Source organism: Rhinatrema bivittatum, chromosome 17 (genome assembly GCF_901001135.1).
Source record: "Rhinatrema bivittatum chromosome 17, aRhiBiv1.1, whole genome shotgun sequence".
NCBI classification, from domain to species: domain Eukaryota; kingdom Metazoa; phylum Chordata; class Amphibia; order Gymnophiona; family Rhinatrematidae; genus Rhinatrema; species Rhinatrema bivittatum.
The window spans coordinates 11397639-11416630 of record NC_042631.1 but is presented as its reverse complement, the minus strand read 5'-3'; the positions used below and the strand labels follow the sequence as shown (position 1 = coordinate 11416630).

The 18992-nt window shown below is 40.5% G+C and overlaps 1 protein-coding gene and 1 long non-coding RNA gene across 7 annotated transcripts in view; one reads left to right on the top strand and one right to left on the bottom strand.

Moving 5' to 3' along the window:
• The first annotated feature begins 9421 nt into the window (after positions 1 to 9421).
• Positions 9422 to 18992, top strand: part of LOC115079233 — a 51058-nt gene continuing 41487 nt past the window's right edge. The window contains exon 1 of the long non-coding RNA XR_003853228.1: positions 9422 to 9544. This is a non-coding gene — a long non-coding RNA (uncharacterized LOC115079233). The remainder of the gene's footprint in view (positions 9545 to 18992) is intronic.
• The window catches only part of NELL1 (neural EGFL like 1), a 387142-nt gene continuing 379988 nt past the window's right edge, over positions 11839 to 18992 (bottom strand). For all 6 annotated transcript variants that reach the window (XM_029582536.1, XM_029582539.1, XM_029582538.1 and 3 more), the window contains one exon: positions 11839 to 17729. In XM_029582536.1, coding sequence (XP_029438396.1) covers positions 17679 to 17729 — 51 coding nt within the window. In that variant the 3' untranslated portion in view covers positions 11839 to 17678. The remainder of the gene's footprint in view (positions 17730 to 18992) is intronic.

Here is an 18992-nt window from a genome sequence, read left to right as displayed (position 1 = left end):
GAATTTTGAACAATTGACTCAGTTTCTCTCTGGCCTGTGCATGTTTTGGGGATTGGATGACCTCCATTTGATGCATCTAGTTCTGTGTACAATGGTTGCTTAATATGAATAATTATTACTGCCAGCAAAGAAAATATCCAGTAATGATATTTTCACTTAACTGGATACAGAGAAATAATGACTTCAGCTCTCAGAGGGGCAGTTTATGGAGGTTTTCATGCTCAATGTTGTCAAAAGAACTTCTCATTAAATTGCCCATTTCTTACAAACATAGCATACACTGGCCTATTTAATAAGTGTGTTTTTTTTTCAATAAACTAATAATTTAAACTGTTTTATATAGCCTCATTTAATGAAACCAGTTGTCCTTATAACAAATGCAAATAAGAGAGTAGTGATGGCCATTGGAGTTCAGTTTGACTTATTCTTATATAACAACAATAAGATTGAAAAGCACAAAAGTGGTCATGCTAATCTTTATATATCGGTATTGGTCAATATAGATTTTACCTTTTTTAGAGCTGCTATTTGCAGACTAGACTTCCTGAATAAACTCCAAGCATACTAGGCGTATTTCTTATTAGAAAGTTCTGCAATTTGCTATTTCCAATATATTTGAACTTGTAAATTACAATCTCCCTCATTTTAGTTCTGGTGGCACTTTTTGTTCCAGTGCTTAAATTGTAAATTATGAATCATGGAAGGAAAGAAAAGCACTAAAACTATGTATGTATGTATGTATGCATTTCTAACACTTGCAGGAGGGGAAGGAAAGGGCGACATGGAAGGGGATATCAATCCGTTGATAACTATTAGTAAATGCTATTAATTGCATCAGTAGCATGGGATCTTCTTGGTGTTTGGGTAATTGCCAGGATCTTGTGGCCTGGTTTGGCCTCTGTTGGAAACAGGATGCTGGGCTTGATGGACCCTTGGTCTGACCCAGCATGGCAATTTCTTATGTTTTTATGTTCTAACTATAGGCCTGTTAGCCTTACCTTGCTGGTGGGAAAATTTAATGGAGATTCTGTTGAAGGAAAGGAGAGTGAATTATCTCAACCCAGCAGGTTGCAGGATCTGAGGCAACATGGTTTTACCAGAGAAAAATTGTGTCAAATGAATCTGATTTTTTTTTTTTTTAATTGGGTGACTAGAGAGTTGCATCTGGGGTGGCCACTTGATGCTGTTCACTTGGATTTCAGCAAAGGTTTTGATACTTGCCCACATAGGAGGCTGATGAATAAAACGAGCAGCCTAGGGCTGGGTCCCAAGGTGGTGGAATGGGTTAGAAAGTGGTTGACTGACAAGACAACAATAAAACTCATTCTGAAGAGAGAAGGGTGATTAGTGGAGTGCCTCAGGGGTCAGCTTTGGGGGCCTGTTCTCAATATCTTTGAGTGATATTGCAGAGGAATTCAGACGGAAAAGTTTTTTTGGTCATTTTGCGAATGACAGTAGTTTGTAACAGAGTAGAGAGAATGAGAAAAAAAAAAAAAAAGTGAGGAGTGGTCAAAGGTTTGGCAGCTGGAATTCAATGCAAAGAAGAACATGCATTTTGGGTGCAGAAACCCAAAAGAAGCTGTATGTGATAGGGGGTGGGGAGAGCAAGAGTGTGATGTTCATGGATTAGGAGAGAGACCCTTTGGGGTTCTGATGACCTGAAGATTAGTAAAGCAATGTGACAGGATGGTGGCTAAGGCCAGAGGGGATGCTGGGCTGCACAGAGAGAGGCATAACCAGCAGGAAAAAAAAAGGTGATGATGTCCCTGTACAAGTCATTGGTGAAGCCTCACCTGACATGACATAGATTTTTAAATACCTTTAAAGGTATTTAATAATGCACAAGAATCATTTTCAAATGGAAAGGAAGCTGTAGAACTAGTAGGCATAATATGAAACTCCAAGGGGAATAGCTAGAGTGTGTTCTGAATTGTATTCCTTAATAAAGATATATTGGGGGAAAAAAAGAATATCGGGTAATATTTTTTCACAGAAAGACGCCTGGAATGCCCTCCCAGAAGAGGTGATGGAAGCAAGAACAGTAAATGAATACAAAAGGGAGTGAGATAAGCACAGTGAACCCCTAGTGACTAAAGAATAGAAATGAAAAAGTTCGGTGGGGTAACCTGCGTGGAGCGGCATTTATAAACCTATACAGAATCTGTATGGGGGTGACTTGCACAGAGCTGCAGTTGCAGCCATAGTCATCTGTTGGGCAGGCAAGATGGCCCGTTTTGGTCTTTATCTGCTATTGTTAACTATGTTATTATATAATGCACAATAGGGAAAAGATGATGCTTTTAAGTGACTATGGGGCTTGTTGGATGAGTGTTTCATATAGAAGAATGAGGAATCTAAGGAAATGTGATTGTTATTCACTGCAGGAGAGCTGCAGATATGAGAATTTGTTTCACTTAACATTTAAATACAAAGGTGGCAATATTCAGTGTGTTTGTTCCGCTCAGATCTGCACTTAGCCAAACAAATGCAGAGATTTCAAATTTCCTGCACATTGAACACCTCTGAGTTATCCAGCTAAGCATTTAGCTAGCTAAAACTTAGCCGGATTACCCTGAGGTATTCTGAGGGGCTTCCAGGGTGGTGCCACTTATCCAGTTAACACTAATATTCACTGGCCTGCTTTGAAAACAGGCCCAAAAGCTAGCTGGATAAACTTATCTGACTAACTTGCTGATAACCAGTTACATTCAACAGCATGTCTCTGCCACTAGATATGCTACAAGCTAGCCAGGTAACCAGATAAAGTTAACTTAACCCGATGCCCCACAGCTGAATATTGCCCTCACAGGGTCTAGGAAGATCTCTCAGAATGGTTGCCTGCTTCTACAGTACCATTGCTTCATCTCGGGTTTTATACTTGCATACACTTTCTGTTTTGGTGAGCTCCAAAAATTTGAAAAAGCTTTCTGAAGTGGACCATTCCCTAAGCTGAGTTAAAATTGATGTGTTAAATGCATGCTGATGCTTGATTCCTCCTGCACCTTTGCACGTTCACATCAGATAGATCCAGAGCTGGGGTCTGGCGCTTTGAGACCTTCATTCGCAACTGGCCAGAGATTTTGTCCCTATTTTATCTTCCCATCTCCTTCCCAATTTACTTGGTCTGGCCATTACAGGAGCAGGTCCTGGCCAAGGACTCCTTCTGGAACCTTACAATCATAGACCCTGAATCTGGTCAGCAGGTGTCACCATTAACAAATGACCATGGCATCACCACCACTACCATCCCCGCCCTTCAGAGAGCTGTGAACACTGCCCCTACAGCTGGGCTTCCCAAACGTGTCCTGAGGACCCCACAGCCAGTTGGGTTTTTCAGTATATCCACAATGAGTATGCAAGAGATACATTTGCATATCATGGAATCTCAGTATGTGGTCAGCTGATGAAGGGACCTTTGACCTTGAAAGCTCATGCCTCAATGAATCTGTCAGCTTATGTGGTGCCACCAGCCTTTTTGTTACTAACATGGCCACCCCTCTGGAAGATAAAACTCATGCAGTTATTTAACAAACAAGCTGAGGGACTGCTTTCATGCCAGTTTAAAACTGCACTATGCAATCTCTTAAATCATCTCGAATGCCTTTGAAACGTGTTGGGGGCTTCACTGTAGCATGTGAAGGAGACATGTATTACGGGCTGTAAAGACACAGGTCTGCTGCTGCTTTTTCTCATTAGATTACTGACATTGCCTCTGTAGAAAGCTGACAGTGTGCTAGGGAGATTGCATTATTAGCGGAGATAGTGAGCGTCTTCTCTGCAAAGCACAGGGGCTCCTGCTACAAATCTTGATAAGTATTTTATAGAAAAATTCTGACACAGTCATCATGCAGCAATAATGCTCAATTCCAGGGGATCTCAATGGGTCTGCAAACAAAGCTGGTTTTCTGGGTTTCCACAATGGATATTCATCACCTATATTTGCACAAGTACAGTCTAGGACAACTCCAGACCTTGAGTGCCACAAGCCAGTTGGGTTTACAAGATGCCCACCTCCAGTCCATGCGAGTACATCGCATGCGTATTCACTTCGGATATCCTGAAGAGGCAACTGACTTGAGGATAGGAGTTGCCCTCTTCTGCTATAGGAATAAGGTTAACCTGTGTGGCTTAGTCACTCTGAAAATCAGACCTGCGCGCAGCCCTGGTGGAACCTCTGCTCTATTTCACAATCGCATGCCACGTGCTGGAAAGGCTGAGAGTGCACCTCATGGTGCCCTGGCTTGTCGCCAATGTTACTCTTGTCCTCTACTTTGTTGTCGGTGATAAATGAGGGCTCGGGCTAGAACAGGAAGGGAAGTTTAGAATGAGGAAAAAGAAAGCAGACTTGTACTAGCCTGGGGGGGTGGGGGGGGGGGGAGTCCTTATTTTCCAGCTTTGAGAAAAGATATGGGATAAATCTGTTCGCAATCTGGAACACCTTTGCAAACATATTGACGTCTTCTGCACAGTGCTGGGACCAGCATTTTCCATGTCCAAAGTAGATATTCAGAATTGTATCCTACCCCCGGCCACAGCTCTCTCTCTCTCTCTCTTGATGTTCCCTCCTTAGCTTAGCAGTGGTTTCGGCACAGCATCCCTCTCTCTTTTTTTGCTGCTCAGTATCTCCCATTTTCTCTTACTCTCTCCAGCCCACCAGCATCCATCCCCCTTTCTTCCCACATCAAGGAACACGCTACTGACAATGGAGCGGCCGGGGCTGAAAGGCGCAGCTAAGTGGGATGGGTTAGAGACCAAGGTCGGCTTATTTTACACACGTTGGGTGGGGTGAGAGGGTGCAGGGTGCGGAGGAGGCCTGATCTGGACTAGCTGCATTTTTTTTTTTTTTAAAGCAGATAGCAGAGGGGCTGACTGAGGCATGGAATCTTCTTTGGAAAGAAGTGCATCCGAGACCACTCAAGCTGCATAACAAAAAATTTATGTGGTCGATTGTTGTTCTGGATGCAAGAACGCCGTGATAAAATATTGTTGGTATGTTTGTGGCATTTGGAAATAAAAGCACATCCCTGCCTTTAGACAGTCTATTTTTTTTTTTTTTTTTTAGGCTATCCATAATGACTAGATTTACATGTGCTGCCTCCACCGCATGCAGATCTAGCTCATCCATATTCATTGCGGGGAGCCCAAAAACCAGACTGCCCAGGGGGTACTTGAGGGTTGGCCTGAGAAACAATGGCTGGGAACCTGACGGAGGCGCATGGTTGTTTACATCCATGCCCCGCATTTTAAAAGTGCTCTTCCCCGACGTCACCCTTGCAGTGTCAGTGCTGTGTTCATGGACCACATGCGTTGGCGTGCTGCCCTAATGGGGCCCAGGAACGCTCTGACTGACTTATCTTCGTAATGGCATGAGCAAAAGGGGGGTCTTCAAAAACATTTCCCACCTACTTCTCCACGAAACTGAATACAATCAGAGCAAGACGTGAGCTCTTATGGATTTTGCTGTCTGCCCGCCAAGTGAATTATCTAAAATCAATGTTGGTAATAGGCCGACTTTATAAAGGAAACTATACTTAAAAGTGATTGGAGCCAGCTAGAACTTTAATTCAGTGCACAATGGGATCTCTGAACTGTTTGGGATCCTGCTGGATACTTGTGACATGGCTTGGCCACTGTTGGAGACAGGGTACTGGGCTTGGCGGACTCTTGGTCTGACCCAGTACGGCAAGCCTTATGTTCTTAGGCTGTTTAAGACAGAAAAATTGTTTTTTTTTGTTTTTTTTGCCAAGCATACTTGAAAAAGTGGTGTTAAATCTGAGTGCCTTTGTGATTTTGAGTTGTAAAATGAATACATTCTTGTTCTATTTCTTTTTGGAGACATGGCATAGGCAAAAATGTGAGCATTGTGGGAGGTGAATAGATGGCGGTAGTGTGGTTGTGTGTCTGTGGGTAATGTGGAAGGCAATAATAAAACATCCGCAGTCATTCCTCAGACAATGGAGAGCATCATGTTATTGGTGATCAATACCCAGTCAATGTTTCGTCAGTTGATGTCTGGCAGCACCGGAATATTTCCTGGTGTTGGTTCTCCAGAGGTCAAAATGAATTTGAGAGAATTGAGCTCTGCATGTGGGGGGGATTCAGAATATGTGTTGAAACTATGACATTTGTTCCTAAAAGTGACTTTAAAAATAAAATGACTTGTTGTGGCCCTTTTGAGTTTTGTCTGCCAGGGCTCAGGCCGCTTGCAGAGGTGAGTGGATATATTTAGGCTGTGGGTGGAAGGGGAGCCAATAGCCACTGCTCTGAGCAGCCCCTGCTGGCAGAAGAGCAGCCCTGGACGTAGTGGGGCGGTCAAGTCTTGAAGGAGATGGAAAAACTTTCATATACAGGGTCTCCGATGTGTGTAGCTTTATCTCATGCATATTCATTGTGGCTATCCTGAAAACCTGATTGGATCACCAGGGTTGGCTTGGGAAACCCTACTTTAATGTGAGAAAAGTGGATGCGCTCAAGTTGCAAACACCCAGCCCCTGTCAATCTGCATTTCCCCACCTAAATCCTTGTAATGCAGTTATTTCTATAAAGTAATAGCAAAGTGTTTTTCAAAACTGCCACAATAATAATAATACTCTTTCCCCCCAGAAATAAACAGGATAAAATGATCATTATCTCTGCAAGCTGTAAAATAAGGAAAGTAACGTCTCTGCCGCAGCCAGCATTATAAATATCGGGAAGTGTTCTGCCGTGATGGTCCCCAAATGCAATTTGTACAGATCTTCAAGATATTAGACAGTCATATATTTTACTTTCCCAGCAAGCAATTTGTAAGAGAGAAAGTAATTCCAAAATGGTTATTTACTCTGGAACAAGTGGTACAGTCTATTATAGCTTGAACACTGATGCTAGGGTTTTGCGCGAATAGCAAATCAATACCCAGTTCTCATCCAGTGACTTTATCAGCCATCTGCTTCGATCATTCACAATCCTGGAGCTCTGTTCACCCCTGTCTTTACTGCCAAAGGTTTCATACTTCTGTTAAGCCGGGGTAGCACTGAAACACTCCTGATTTTTCAAATTTAATCGTAGTCTTCTGGAAAACATCCGGGATCAAGAAGGGAATTACCATCACAAACGTTAATTCATTTAAGCAATTTTTTTTTTTAAACATTAAGTGTAGTATTTAAGATTCATTAAATTGCCGTCATAGGTATCATCTGGTTCCTGGGGCTGTACATTGGAATATGACTTGGGAAATTCCCAAGCGTTACTTTTTTTTTTTTTTTTAATTGTAGAAGAGTTTTTCCAATAGAATATATGTCAGCAAGAGGCCATGGTTAAAGCGAGCCAGAATTAAAATATTTTGTGGATTAGAAAAATAAACCTTCCTAAGGAAGGCTGTGCAGTGCAGACCCTACAGCAGAAACCGTAGGGCCAGCAATTTCTAATAATTAAATTTTAATGCTGTTTGCTCTTCAGCTGTAAATGCTAAAGGAATGGACTAGTGGCTGCAATGAGATGTATTCTGAAAGAGTACTTACCAAGATCCTATTTAGCTGTACAAAGCTCGTTATGATATTTCTATACCTGTGATATGTACATAATAAGACCCACCTGGGTATAAAGTGCAGTACCTCTGTATTTGAAAAGCATTTATCTTTGTCTATTCTACAGAGAAACCCTTAAACAAATAGCTCATGGTGTTATTAACTTATAACTTTGCAAAGCAAACTGTGAGCCCTGAAAAAATAAAAATAGCTGATGCTTCTCTACACAATATAAATGAAAACATCCTTTTCTATTTTCTGTCATGTCTTGTTGGCTTCTAAAAGTATTTAAATTCATTATTCTAAAAGACAAATGCCTCTCAGGCCACAGTCCCTCTCTCATAGAACAGACTCAGACTCAGCCAAGAGCTGATGGAAGCTTACTCCCATTCATGTTGCAGAAACAGTTTGATATACAAAAATCAAAGGATGTTTGGAAATGCACCGTAGACTGGTTTCCTCTGGTACCGTGTGAGAATCCCATTTGAGGGCTCCATATGCTCTAAGCAGTCGTATGTAAGGTTGAATTTTGTCCCATGACGAAGGGAGAGAAGAGGAGTGGATAATGTGCATTACCTTTCTGAAGTTTTACAAGCAACCTACAAACTTGGAAGTGCAGGGATAGATGTGCCTTTGTCTAAAGATGCAGCAATAATGCACACACAAACGAGAGAGAAAACTCTTTATTAAAATCAGTGGCAATATTAGTGATTGAAAATAGAAGCAATTATAGGGGGGGGGGGGAGGGGGTGTCAGCAATAGGACTTAAGGCATTTACCGAACGGAAAATTGTTTAAATGCACAGATAATGAGCAATATTTCAAATACCCTCTGCCAAACCATGGATATCAAAATGAGATGATTCACATGCAAATGCATACAAACTCATGCAAATCAGTCCATTAATATGGTACAAAAATAAAGCAGCTTGTTGCACAATCCACAAACAGCTGTGTTTCATGGAAAGTTAGCTGTATCTCAAGAACTGTAGATAGCTTTCCTTGGTGGGGCCTGTCTCACCTTCCACCACTAGCCCTTCAGATAGGCAAAGTTGAAAGAGTAAAAAAAAAAATAATAAAGGCCCAGCCCCCATTTGCAAAACTCGCCCCCTTTGAGTAGTAAACATCTCCCCAACCTCATACCTCAATACCTGCTACACGTCCCCGGTGGTCCATTGAAGCTCAGAGCACTCCCTAGAGCACCAGCCATCACTGGACCACTGGGGACTTGTAGTCAGTACTGGAGTGGTGGGGGGTGAGGATTGCAAATGGCGGGCTGTCCTGAAGACAACTAGATTAGTTTTTTAAGATAACCTCAATGAATGTGCACATAGTAAACTTGCATACACTAGATTGCCCTTGTTATATATATATATATATTTTTTTTTTTTATAATGCACGCAAATATATTCATACACGTGAAATATGGCTGTCTTGAAAACCAGATTATGAGTTTTTGTTTCAAGTGAAGTAGGAAATGTTTGCTATTGTTTTCCTAATGAAAGGAAAACAAGCACACAGTTTTTATTTCTCTCTTGTTTCATTTCTTCCTGCAAGGCCCTTACCCCTCTCTGCCTCCCAGGCTTCCACTGACAGCTCCCCCACCTCCTGGGGTCCATGGGGGCGAGCCCCATTGACTTCTGCCACACCAGTGCTGTATGGTATCGGTGGGGCAGGAGCAGCTAACTATTGATCCGGCCCTGTTTGGACCCCGTGATGGGATACGTTAGGGAGTAGGGGGGGTCGCCAGGGGATGGGAGAGATACAGAAGCTGGGGGGAGGGGGGGGCAATGCTTTCTGAGAAATGTTTTTAGCAGAGGGTGGGAACATGGCTGGGAGGCTTTAAATAACTTTTCAAGCACAGGGATAGCAGCCAGCTTTTTATTATGTGCTAAGTGCAAACACCATGCACCCTGCTACCACCCACCACCAGCACCAAGGAAACAAAGCAAAAATAAAACACATCCTCTCCCTGTGCATCCAGGACTGATGTCTACCCTCCTCCCCGATGGTGGCTGCAGTGGTTACAGAAGACTAAAGGTACAATTTGTTAACCATGTTCGGTTTTCCCATAGACGCAGAAGGCACTTAGGAGCTGCTGAATGAAGGAGGAGGACTGATTTAGCTTCTGTTGGCCCAGTGCCCAGCATTGCTCTGGCTCTGCCTACGGCTGCCTTGCGTTTTCAACCTCTGGTTGGCAGAGTCAGAGCAGGCCCTCACCTCTTGCTGTCTTGGCATTAGGAATATTTGTAAAAGACCAGGGGGAGGGGTCATCAATAGCAGCTAAGCGGGAGGTTGTTTTTTTTTTTTCCATCTTGCAGGGATGGGGGAGAACCTTCTTTTTTTTTTTTTATTGTGCAGGTGGGAGGAAGGATAGGGGGCCTTATTTTTTTACAAGATGGGTGGAATGGGAATCGAGGTGATGGCCAGGTGTTTTTACATGTTCTGGGCTAGTGGGGGGGGGGGGGGGGGGGGCATGCTAGCAGTTTACTATTGGCCCCAGACAGATGCTAAATTTAAAGTCTTAAAAAAGCACTTTAAATTTAACTTCTGCTGTAGAGGCCTTTATCCTAATCCACAACTGAGGTCATTTGCAAGCTATACTGGCCTATTAGTTATATGGCCTATATATGGCATATTTAGCATACACTAGCATCTTAACCGCATACTTCTTGTTCTAGATGCATATCGCACGTTTACCATATTGCACGTTTGCCATTAGCTAACATTTATGCTAGTTAGCACCTGTGTTTAGTCTTAATGTATGTTTAAGTACATTGGTCATGTAGTACACCATTTCTGGAGACAGAAATTCTGTTTCTGCTTTGCTATTCTTCCCTGAGTAGAACAGGGCTCACACTTTTCACTCGGCAATAGAGCGCAGAATATGCTGATTTTATACACAGCTTCAGCCCCTGCACAGGCCACGTGCTTCTCATGCTTCATTGAAGCATCACCCATGAATAGTTTAATATATTTGTCAGTGTGTTTTTTTTCTCTAAAATTCCCAAAATAGCCCTTATTGGTCTATGAGCCTTGACAGTTACAGTCCTTGGTCTACTGGACCAACCCTTCTTCTGGTACTTTCATTAAAATGTAATTTGATATTCCTCAGCAACTGCACACAATTCCTTCGTGGTGTAATCTTAAACAACCTACAGTAACAGTGAACTGAGAAATTAGAGGATTTGTTTAAATTAACTGTGTTGAAATACATTTGGAAATTGCCAGAATATTCCTTCATTTTTTATAATGCTTGATGGCACATAGCCTCCAGAAAGTTGCCTTCACTGATGTAGGTAACCATCTTTAGACACCAACCTTTCTGTGCCCTCATCTGGATGATCATAGTTCAACTCCTCTTTCTTTCTAGATTGGAGAATGCCCTGGAGATTCTCTGCCTTGACGACAGTGCTTATGCTCTCTCTTTTCTGCTCTAGATTCACCTTCCAGTTTTTGAAAGCTGTCCTTTTACCTTTAATAATCTTTCTCACCTCACCATTTAACAATCCTGGCAGTCATGTGTTCTTTCTGTAACGCATTGAATACATCTAGTCTGGACTTACCAGATGGTGTCTTTAAAAGGTGCCCGTGCCACATGCCAACTTTTAACCTTTGCAATTGCTCCTTTTAGTCTCCGCTCTTTGATTCCAGGACTAGCTGCTCCATGCAGAGTCATTTATGGCATCTAAAAACCTTACTTTCCTAGCACTTAATATTAGGTAATTGAAATCATCCATTATTATTGTTGCCTAATTTCTTTTAGCATTGCTCTCTGTCTCTTCATCCTGGTCAGGCATATGGTAGAATACCCCCGCTGCTATACTCTTCCCTATCACCCAAGGAATTTTTGTTTTTCGAGACTCCACAGTGCATTTTCTCTCCTGCTGGACAGATGATAATGATGAGCATAATACTGACAATGATTAAGTCGGTCCGATTAAACATAAACCTTTCCACATTTGTTCGATACAAGTTGATTTATTTGTCACAGTATACATTGCCATTTCTTTAGTTCTGGACATTTTGCCTATAAATTTGTGAAATATGAATCCTTTCATGAAAGACTTGCCATTTTATTTCATTGTTTAAGAAGGTATATAATATGAACAGACAGTTAGCATTTACAACTGTACAAGCTTGAGGCCTAACAGGATTATTACCACGTACATGATGTGTAAAGAGGGAATGCGATTGGGTCTCGGGGGAGAAAATAAAACCTGTGGCTGCACTGTTCGTCATTTTTAATTTGAACATAAATTTTCTCTAAAAAATAATTTACACAAAGTATTGAAATGCGTAACTTTTTTCCATATCTGGAAATCCTTGGGTGCTTAGCAATGGCAAAGAAATATGTTCATTACTTTTTTTTTTTTTTTTTGAAGATTCTGTAAATTTTCCATTCTTCAACTGCCTTTTGTCAATCATCATAACTTGAGATATTTTATCGAGTATACAGTGAGGTGAAGAGCCTGAACCAGTGGTGTCACCCATTTTTGGATACATAGAAAAAAAAATCAGTGATGCAGCAGGCTTATAACTCTAAAAAGATTATGGAGGAAAAAATATCAGCCAATAACATATCCCTAAGCCAAGAGTTATGGTTGTGACCCTATGAACGAATTACTTTTATTTACAATGAATAATGCAGGAGACAATTATCATTTGGAAAGTCTCAATCTGCTTTCCAGGTAACACAGTAATGCACATTTCTTTCACTTAACAAAGACTTTGGTGTATACTAATGGTATTATTGAACGTGAATCTGTACATAATGTTTTATTTTAATAGCTATGCATTATAAATTACTCCCTATGTTTATTCCAATCACAATATCTTCATCGGTCAAATATTACTGAGCTTACGTGCCGACTAAACAAACTTGCTTAGTTTTCCAATAAAAGAAAATGAAATGCTTCCACTTATGGGACAATTACACAATCAGAACGATGCCAGAATGAGCCACAGTGAGGATAAACAGAGTGGAAGGAGGGAAAGAGGAGCGATCGTAAAAGAAAAAGTATTTATTAAAATCATGAGAGAGAATACACCTTGGACACAATGAAAGTCATAGGACCCATCCTTAAGAAGCATTCAGCCATATTTTGTGTCTATGGAGAAAACACTTGAAAGTCCCAGTTACCAGAAAAAAAGGCTTCATAAATCAGGCCCTTTACAAGTCTGCCTGAAATTGGAAAATTATATTTCCCCCTACCTCCTAAATATATTTCTGAATGACACACTGCTGATATCCTACATTGATTTTGAAATTAATACTACGAATATCAATCCCTCCCCTCCCAAGTGACACCAGAATTGGGTTTCATATATTAAAATCAATACAAGGACACCATCAACTGTACAACGTTTTGCTCCATTATTTGAAATGGGGGCTTGCTGGTGTAGTGCTGCTATTTATTATTATTATTTATGAATTTTCACAAATTATAAGTCACTGTAAGAAATTGCAAGTCCTGTACAATCGAACTTTTAAGAGAAATTATCATAACACAAGAAACTCAGGGGGAGCCCCCATCACATTGGCCCACACCAAGTCTACATTGAAATGGGTGGGGACAAAGGGAGAGAAAAAAAGAGAAATATAGAAAGGATTAGACAAACCAATCCTCCACCTTCCCATTACAAGACAATGGCCATAGTGCTTCAGTTTGCAAAATGTAAATGTTTTCACAGCTTCATGGACACACATAAAATACCAAGCAACCCATGCATTTCAGCTTTATAGCTTTCCAGTTAAGTTTGCAGTAGAAACAGAACACCAGTCTGTTTTGTTAGTCTATTATTGTGACGTTCACATCCTCTTTTGAACACCATTTCTTGGATTAAACTGTGATTATTCACAAAAAGAGGACTTTTTCCTACTTTGACGGTGTATACCCCCCACTGTGCTTGGGTTTGCTTTCTTCATAATTTACAAGGAGCACTAAGTTCATGCAGTGCAGGAGAACAGAATCCAACAGCATGTTCAAAACGACAGTACAGCATGGGCCCTGCGATCTTCCAACCTCACAAAAGCATCAAGGAATATTTACCAGGGGGAAAAAAAATAATCAAAACAAATATTTTGTACAACTTCTGTCCTGGTTGGGGTGTTCGGTGCACAACATACTGCATCAATAAACTTCAAAACTTAGGTCTCTATTATTATTCTTATGATTATTTATTGATAAACAGTTCTTCCTTGAATCTTCCACTTAAGGAGAATTTCTGTTTCATGCTGCAAGTCCACCAGCAGAGTCACGCGCTGGGATGATCTATAATCAGATTGCACAATATGACTCGCTAAATGGAATGGGCCTCAGTGCAACTAAAAGCCTCTAAATGGCCAATTGATATTTCATGTACCTTTCTAGCCTTTACGTAATGAAAATGTACCCTTCATAGCTGCAATTTGGGGTACATGAGACATCTGTTAAGGGGGATTCTGTCGCACTTGTCAGAAGCAATACTGCCCCAATGCCCACCCCACTTGCCCACTGTGTCATGTCGCATCAGAACCTACACCACCATTTTGAAACCAGTAAGGTTTTGTGCATGTTTTTAGCCACATTGACAGCCCAATATTCAAACACCACTCGGGTACTGTGCTTGAAAAGTGGCCTTTTTTTTAATGTATGGACTTTTGCAGACAAAGTCCTCATATCCATGTGTGAATATTGGGTTGGCAGTGGGGCTTAAATAATGCAAAATCCCTTGCATGTTTCAAAACAATGGTGTATGTTAGGCATCTTAGCAGCATGTCTTCAACACACACATGTTTTCTTAAAAACACTGCCCCAAAACCCTTCATTACTTTATGGCCAAAAGTATGTGCTTGCTTTCAGGCAGCTAAAAACATACTTACCTCTGAATATGGTGGTTAACCGTTTCCCTCAAATACAGTTCACTTTTTCTATTTCTGTGGATAACATGGTCATCCTCCCAGTCCCCTCAGCCAGTAACCTTGGGATCATCTTCGACTCTTCTTCTCTACACACATCCAAAATCCATCCCTTTCTTTCAGAAGACTCTACCAAAATGCTTATCCATTCCTTCAACACCAGCTTAGACTACTGCAACCTGCTTCTGACAGGTCTCCCAGTGTGTCATCTCTCTCTACTTCAATCTATCCAAAATTCAGTTACATAATTTATCTTCCTCCATGATCAATAAAACCAGGTAGATCCTCAAGTCACTGCTTTGGCTCCCTGTTCTCTTCTGCATATAGTTCTAGCTTTCTACTCGCCTACAGATGCATTCCTGTGGCATTTATATTTCTGTATCACCACAAAAATGTATTCCTTCCATTCTGAACATACTACTCAATCTCTCTTCCATTCTTTCATCACCCTGCTCTGCCCTATGCTTGGGACATCATTTTCTCTTTCATTTTCTGGCCATATTCAAATTTGGTCTAAAAAGCTATCTTTCTAAGGCTGCTTTTAAATCTTAAATCCTGGGTCTACATGATCGTAGCCTTGTTTGTTTATTATAGAAAAATGGATAAAATAAATATACAGAAGTCTCTTGGCTTCTGTGTGTGTCTTCATAAGATTGTAAGCTCTATGTGTATTTCTGCTAGAACTACAGAAATGATTATTTTGCATAAAAGATGCTTATGCCTACAAAACTGTACCCCTGTGATGGCACAAAGTCACCACAGAAACCCCAACTTAACTCTCTAGCTTTTCATACCCATTCTTTTCAGGCTGACTCTTCCGTTTTCTTCTACAAATTGTGTATTCTTGGATGCTGTAAGGGATCATCAGTGCATGGGTACTAGCTGAACCATTTCCCATTATGCATGCCAAGCAACCCTGGGCAACAAACTCATACTATCATACTGTCCCCCTAAAAGCAAATTAAGTTTACAATAAACACCACCATCTAACAGCCTTTAATCAACATTCACAACATTGTACTCACAAAAGCTGTGATTTAAAAGAGTCACACACTATTTATTTATAATGGTTTGAAGTTGAATGTTTTCCTCTTGGCTTTCTAAAATTTACAAATCACTACTGCTTTTTCTTTAACTCTTCACGAGCCGTCACCAAGCACGTTTCTGCCTGAACATACTGTTGTAGCTATAATATCAAGGGTGGTTGCATGCACGCTTTTCCTTTAATCTATGACTGCATTTTGGAGTCATAGCTGTTATTAGCAACTCCACTTAAGTATCTAAAAAGAGAGATTATTAGAGATGTGCATGGAGCAGCAGTTACTGTCCAAAAAAAAAAAAAGCATGCTGGGCAAACTGGATGGACCACTGGGTCATTTTCTGCCATCATTTCCTATCCTACTATCTTAAAATGAGAATTTTAACAACTTTTTTTTTCTTCTTCATTTTTAAACATAAAAGGAAAACATAATTTTGCTTGGTTTCCTTCATTTCTGTTTTAAAAAAATGTTGACAGCTGCTGTCAAAAAATGTAAAAAAAACAAAAAAAAAAAAACCTTCAGGGCCCCCCCCCCCCCCCATTCCAAACTCTCTTAGCATATTTTTCTTTTTTCACTGGTCTGGCATGATCCCGCCACGCCAATAGTACGCTCAGAGATGACACTGGTGGATTAAGGTCGGTGCCACTGTTAATTCCGTGAAAAATAGCACCACCCAGGCTGGCAACATCTTGCACAGAATGAAATGAGCAGGACCGCCAGCATGATTTCTAAGCATAGCATTGGCATGGCAGGACTGATCCGGATGCATGAAAAATTTGGTAAGAAGGAGAGGAGGGAGCACAGGCAGGGGTTTTTTTTTCTTCTTAAAGGGGGCTGATACTTCATTTTTTTTCCCCCTTCATTTTAAAATTGTTTAGCTTTGTTTTCCATTTTAAATACATGAGGAAAAAAAATAACAACCAACATATGAAATGGAAAAAAGGAAAACAGAATGAATAAAACTGCCTGTGTACACCCCTAGAGATTATAGTTCACACTAAGAATTATGAAATTGCCATATTAAATATTTCCCAAATATCCATCACATATGGGTAAGTCTAGCAAAAAAAGTACAACATATACAGCATATTCCCTGACCTTGCAAAAGTAGCCACCTTTGGATTTTGACTGTAGTAGGGTTTGTGTTTAAAAAAAAAGAAAGCATATTTCCTTCCCTTTTTCTGACCTTCAGGCTAACCTGTAAGTGCTAGAAAATTACAGACCTTACCATTATTGTACATAAAAGCCTGAAATTCCCTTCCTTTTATTCAGAGGGTAGGGAGGTCAGGAGGAGCATCAATGTGAATATACACAAACTGAAAAATCCTAAAGGTTTAATTTGGTCATCACTGGGCTTAAATTGTGCTTCCTTTGCCATTTTTTCAGATTTCTTCTACGATTTATATTAAGCAAATTTTGCCCTTTTCTGCTGTAGTAAAAGAAGCCATGCACACGGGGTTAGGTGTACAACTATACAAAGACCTTTGGGATTTTTCTTAACATAATGTCACAATATCCATGGTTTATTATATGTATTGCATTTCCATATGCTTCTTAGAGCCATCGAAAGCTGAAAAGAAACTATCCTTTGGATATATGTTTTAGAACAGTTGTTTAGCTGATGCTTCCATGTTTGATCTGTTTTGCTGCTTCATAATGCTGATGATATTCATTTCTCTTTAATTGTACTTAGAATTGATTATCTGCAGCCTGTGCAAATCATCTTGGAATGTTTGCAATGGTCTTCAGCCATGAAATAGAAAGTACCATGAAATGTAACTGTACATACATATGTATTTTCATAAATACACTTGAAGGGACCTCGGAAGTAAGTGTGCAATGTACGAGACACAATAGCAGCCTTCTTCATAGTATCTAAATCCAAACTGAGGAGTTGAGTTTGCAGCATTTTATCAACAGACAACTTAAACCAAAAATACTTCATGGCTAACTATGACATAACAAACATGTCTGTAAATGCAATGATAGGAAAAGTAGGTGGTGCACAAGACTGAAATCTTAACAACCATTATATTCTTTGCATTTTGAGTCACCCAACCGAGGCTGGCAAGGATGCACACAGCGAAAGGGCCCATAGGTAACCTCTCCAATCTCTTCCGCTTTATTGTAGACTCTGTTAATTGTCTTATTGTATAAAACACCAACTCATTCACATTGTAGACGGGGGACTGTACCAGTCTTCCTCGCACAGAGGAGTTCCATACTTATTACTTCAGTTGTTGTGAAGACATTCCAAATCCACTGAGCAGCACACATTTCCATTCTGTAGAGTCAATAAAGACAACCCATTCTTAGGTATTTTTATATTCAGATGGAATAAAATAACATTTTATTCAGTTACAAAAATCTGCAGTCTGCCGTGGCACACTCTATGTGCCAAGGGCCTACAAATTTAACTGAATTTACCATGAAGCAGAGTCCATGACAAATGCATAACGAAAACTTGAGCAGGCTGCAAACTGAAAGGAAATACCACAATGTTACTCTGCTCAGCATTTTCATATTTTTGGTGAAAGAATCAAGAACTTTATAAAGATCATTTGCTAGAACATCACTAAACAAGTTTTCATAAGCACAAATATCTTATGTGATTAGTTTCTTTCTTTTCAATTAAGCCAGATCCTACCAATGAAATTCCAGAAAATAGATAACAGGATTTCCAGCAACTATAAAAAGGAACAGAACTTTGCATGGCAACATCACCCTCTAAATTTCTCCCCAGAATCAATTACAATTCTGCTACCTTTTGCAAAAATTTCAACTGCCCTTTTATGATTTAGTATTGTTACTAAATCCGACACTATTTTCCTTGTCATGCCTAATTAGTATCCATGAGTAAGTATGTGAACATTTTAATCTCTCACCCTACTCCTGATGCCTGGGTGGCCCATCCCCTATGTACTAGCAAGGTAAGCCACCTTCAGTCCAGCCTAGACTTCAGACATCCAGTGGAGCAAACTAGGCCCTTGCCATGTCTCACCTGGAGCCCTTAGAAGGCACTATTACATCAATCCTACTCATGCCACCATCATCAGGTGCAACAGCTCCTCCGATCAGGATTAATGAGTATTGTTTGTTGCCAGCTGGATCCACACTACCCTAAATGAGTAATGGCTCCAGTAACCTGACCTTTTACAAAGCTTTGACGTACAAGACAATGATGAGTTTTGTATCATCATTTTACTTATAGCACACGCTTTTCCACCAAGAGAGTTCAAATCAAATTACAGACAATTAAGCAAAAACTCTGATAGCATGGGTCACATAAAGAAAGGTATTAGTATAATTCAGGGGTGGCCAACTCCGGTCTTCGAGAGCCAAAAACAGGCCATGTTTTCAGGATATCCATAATGAATATGCATGAGAGAGGAGATTTGTATGCACTGTCTCATTGTATGCAAAGCTATCCGTGTGTACATAGGGCTCTTACCCCGAATCTCATTCAGCAGAGAAGAGCTCTTTGCTTCCTGCTCTAACCCTCCCCACTCAAGCATGCAGAAACTTTTGCCTGGGGACAAAAGAGGAG